Below are 1,260 nucleotides of genomic sequence, written 5' to 3'. Positions count from 1 at the left end.
CCCCTCCGAGAGAGGGCCTGTGCCTTCAGGACACATTTTGCAAGTTAAGGAGTGCGCTTGCAGAACAAGAAATCAAGAAACTAGAGACAGCAGAACTGTTAATGTAGGAAAGGCAGGTGATTTCCAACTAACAGTAAATGCATAGTGAATCCAGAAACGCGGTAGCTTTATTTTGGAATGTATCTTTGGATTTAATTCTGTCACCTTCATTATTCAAGACAGCTGGGCTATGTAAATAAACCCTCCCCCCTTCTTTTCCAGATGTTCCTACAGCAGCCAGCGGTGTCCCTGAGCTTCGGCAATCCTCAGCAGCCGGAGCCACAACAGCTACAGCAGAGGTCAGGGGCCATTTCTCAGCAGCAGCTTGTCCCCAGTCCTCAACTTCAAGGGCAAATTGCATCTTCGCAAACAGCCAACCAGCAAGCACTGAGAGAAGCAAGCGTGATAGCAAGCCAGGTAATCATTTCTTTGACTAGAGAAGCATTTATATGGAAAGAAGACACTGAGCTGTTATTAAACAAGCAAGTAAAATCACGTCAGTCCTGTAAGCGTGCCTTTGCCTTTCCTGCCCTTCCCTGTTGTCCTATGTAAGGGCAGCCTATATAAATGGTCTCCCTACAGCATTTATTTTACCTTAAATCCCTTTTTTAAGACTTTGGCCAAGAGGGTTACTTGAGCAGCTGTTTCAGCTTGAAAACTGAGCTGGAGGGGGGGGCATGCAAATGGTGTGGATGACTTCAGTTGATCCCGAAAGAAACCTGACCGACCACGCTGGGAGTTAGCAATAGTGGTGTCGGCAGCGCGACCTCTCAAAATAAGCTTTCCCCCTGCCTGGTGCCTGAATCCAGTGTGACGCCACCAACACAGCGAAGCCCGGCTGCTGTGGCCGGAATCCATGGAGATTTGTGCGAGACCTAACAGATTGAGCCTAACAGATCCCTGCACAGGGAAATAAAAAGTTCAGCCCCCGGTTAGTGGTAACTCAGGTCTGGGAAAGCGAGTAGGTTTGACACAGGTTGTGGTTTGGGGTTGTTTGGTTGTTTTGGTTTTTTTTTCCCTTTATTGCTAGTTTCTCAGCATTTCCAGTTTTTCGCTCTTCCACCCACCTGTTGTACCTCCCTTAGCAGGAAACTTAGCTCCTGTTTCTGAACCTCAGCTCCTGTTCCCGCTACCTGCGCGTGCGGTAGGGGTTTAACCTCCGGCATCACCTGCATCACCACGGGGCCGCGACAGCCCGGAGCGTGCCCGGGTGGCAGAAAG

The 1,260-nt window shown here is 49.4% G+C and overlaps 1 protein-coding gene across 1 annotated transcript in view; it reads left to right on the top strand.

Annotated features, from left to right (window-relative positions):
- The window catches only part of NPAS2 (neuronal PAS domain protein 2), a 53,559-nt gene that overhangs the window by 47,592 nt on the left and 4,707 nt on the right, over positions 1 to 1,260 (top strand). The window contains exon 17 of the mRNA XM_009638984.2: positions 262 to 456. Within this exon, the coding sequence (XP_009637279.1) occupies positions 262 to 456 (195 nt within the window). The remainder of the gene's footprint in view (positions 1 to 261; positions 457 to 1,260) is intronic.

Source organism: Egretta garzetta, unplaced genomic scaffold (assembly GCF_000687185.1).
Source record: "Egretta garzetta isolate BGI_Z169 unplaced genomic scaffold, ASM68718v1 scaffold5, whole genome shotgun sequence".
NCBI lineage: Eukaryota > Metazoa > Chordata > Aves > Pelecaniformes > Ardeidae > Egretta > Egretta garzetta.
This window is presented reverse-complemented; position numbering and strand designations above follow the sequence as displayed.